The 2,782-nt window shown below is 38.6% G+C and overlaps 1 protein-coding gene across 4 annotated transcripts in view; it reads left to right on the top strand.

Moving 5' to 3' along the window:
- Positions 1–2,782, top strand: part of LOC107653729 (kinase suppressor of Ras 1-like) — a 35,167-nt gene that overhangs the window by 24,187 nt on the left and 8,198 nt on the right. For all 4 annotated transcript variants that reach the window (XM_016440535.1, XM_016440534.1, XM_016440533.1 and 1 more), the window contains 4 exons: positions 64–535; positions 1,586–1,761; positions 2,145–2,214; positions 2,318–2,401. In XM_016440535.1, coding sequence (XP_016296021.1) covers positions 64–535; positions 1,586–1,761; positions 2,145–2,214; positions 2,318–2,401 — 802 coding nt within the window. The remainder of the gene's footprint in view (positions 1–63; positions 536–1,585; positions 1,762–2,144; positions 2,215–2,317; positions 2,402–2,782) is intronic.

Raw genomic sequence — 2,782 nt, 5'->3', positions numbered from 1 at the left:
TTTCCCTGCGATTCCCCCAATACTAGATATCTTCTGAATTAATTGTAACTTTACGACCTTCAGGGGAGTTTAAAGAGGACAGCGGTTGTTGGTTCTCCGAGCCCATGAGGCGGGACAGTGGCGGCTTGACTCCAGTGGACCAGATTCCATTACTAGGTGGTTCCCTGCGCCCCCACAGCCCTTCCCCTCTGGCCCGGCCCATGACCGCTCCCTCCACCCCCTCTACTCCCCTCACCACCTGCCCGTACCCCCGCTACATCCTGTCGCCCGGCGAGGCTCACATTTACCATGGTTATGCAGAGAGTCTGACCGACCCCAGCCCGTATTACACCTCCCGTCCCGTCAGACTCCACGGACACACCTCGACTCCACCCATAACCCCGCCCTCCCGGAGGAGACACCGCCTCAAGCCTCCCTGCACACCTCCTCCACCGTCCCGCAAAGTTCTGCACCTCCTCCCAAACATCATGCTGACCCGCAGCAAGAGCCACGAGAGTCAGCTTGGACACCGCATTGAAGATACGCCCGCTAACAAGTAGGTCTTGAGGAAATGAACCACAAAAACTGACATACTACAAGTAGAGACTTCAGAAAGTACTCCGTAAAAGTATTTAACGTTATAAAGCCTACATTATACATATTATATTTGATAAGTTTCTAAGGCCTAAGATTTTTTTCTAAAGGTTCAATAAAGTCCATTTATAATATGTCAGGTTTTATAGGGTTGATTCACTGGAATTATCAACGGAGTCATCGACTGTGTTTTCATAAGTCATGCTTGTTTCTTTGCAGTGACTAATAGCAATCTGTGATGATGTAAAAACCAATAACGCCAACAATGTGACCACAGAATAACGGCACTCTACTTGCCGGCTGTTTCATGACATTTTTGTTGGTGTTTGCTCGATATGGGCTGATTCAGATATTTCGAGTCCAATATATTAGTCAAAAGTTTGGACACACTTGACAAAAATGTGCCTAATGATTTAAAAACATTTTGATCTGAACACTTAGGCTTAATAAAAATAAATAAATAAAAGTAATAAATTATGCATACATATGAATTCCTTTATAAACTAATTTTAATATAATTATATGAATTGTACTAAATGATGCAGTTGGACTACATAGTGATGGAAATCAGCTAACAAGTTTCCAGCATACATGGAAACATTATATTATATTATATTATATTATATTATATTATATTATATTATATTATATTATATTATATTATATTATATTATATTATATTATATTATATTATATTATATTATATTATATTATATTTGTAAAGAGAGAGAAGAAGAATACAGAGAGAGAGAATACATTATTTTACATTATTATTATCATCATTATTATAAATTGATTTTTTGAGGCGTAAATGCATTTGGCATTGAATAAATGTTTATTTTACACAATATTTCTTCCAAATTAACAGAAATATTTTATAAAACAGGAAATGTGCATGTTCATGTTTCATGAAGAATTGACCTAGCAGGCTAAACTTGTGCAATTAATTCCAAATTAGCCAGATATCAGCCGAATAATTGGCCTGACATTGACCGTCTTTCATTATTCTTAGGTGTGTGAAGAAAAACAAGCTGTTTCTGAACGTCCAGATTAATGGAAACGGTTGTGAGGACTCTCCATCTTGCTCGCCCACTCTCTCCACACGGACCCCTGGGGCAGCACCCGCCACGGCCCCGTACACTTTGCCAGGCACTCCCACACTACAGGAAGAGCGCATTGGCCTGCGGAGTGAGTTCAACAGCACAATTACAGCATTTCAAAGACATGCACAGTTCTTGACTGAGCAGATCTGTAGTTCAAATAGACCAGACTGCAGTGAAGTGCCTGCTGAATGCTGATCAGACTGAGGTCACAGTTCAACCTCTCAGAGTGAAGAGGAAGCTCTCACCTGCGCTCTACACACTCAAATACTCCTGCTGTCACTGACGGTTTTCAGGGAGCGGAGGAAATGATTCACCAGCAGCACTTTGTAAAAGCACAGCTGTTAACTGAGAGTTTGCTACTGAGTCTAGACAAGTGTTTTGTTATGTCTAAAAGCGTGCTGTTTAGAGATACTTATTCAAATGAAGTCTCTCATTTAAACTGTCTCTGTCTGTTCTGTCGCTCTCTAGATAATGTTACCGTCCACCGCAGCTCACCTCAAGCTCTGCGGAGAGACATCGGGCTGGCTGTCACTCACAGGTAACCCCGCCTCTTAGGGTTTCCTTTGTTGAACAAAATAGGTGGAAATGATTGTTGAATTTTGTCCCAGAAACATAAAGATATTTTGTGTGTGTTTTTATAGGTTTTCTACAAGGTCTTGGCTCTCTCAGACATGTCAAGTGTGCCAGAAAAACATGATATTTGGGGTGAAATGCAAACACTGCAGGTGAGTAAAAAAATACTTTTTTAAATAATTTTGTCACCCTCATGTTGTTCCAAACCCATGTGACTTACTTTCTTCTGTTGAACATACCTAAAGATATTTAGTTATTAGAACATAACTATAGATTTTTTTTTTGCATTGTGAATTTTTTTTAATGACAATTTAAAAAAAAATGTAATTACTGAATTTCCATTGCAGTAGTGCAAAACATATAATCGTCTTTATTGTAATACAGTACTGAAAGTCATCCTGCCATCCATGCAATTAATTATTTTTTTTAATTAAAATCAGTATAAATTAAATTCAATATAGTACAAACTAACATTGCTGAAAATACTACATACATTTACAATTATAATATAATATATTGTTTATCATCCTTTA

This window comes from Sinocyclocheilus anshuiensis, unplaced genomic scaffold (assembly GCF_001515605.1).
Source record: "Sinocyclocheilus anshuiensis isolate Anshui unplaced genomic scaffold, SAMN03320099.WGS_v1.1 scaffold315, whole genome shotgun sequence".
NCBI lineage: Eukaryota > Metazoa > Chordata > Actinopteri > Cypriniformes > Cyprinidae > Sinocyclocheilus > Sinocyclocheilus anshuiensis.
Note: the sequence above shows the minus strand (reverse complement) of the source record. Positions and strands in the feature narration are given on the sequence as shown.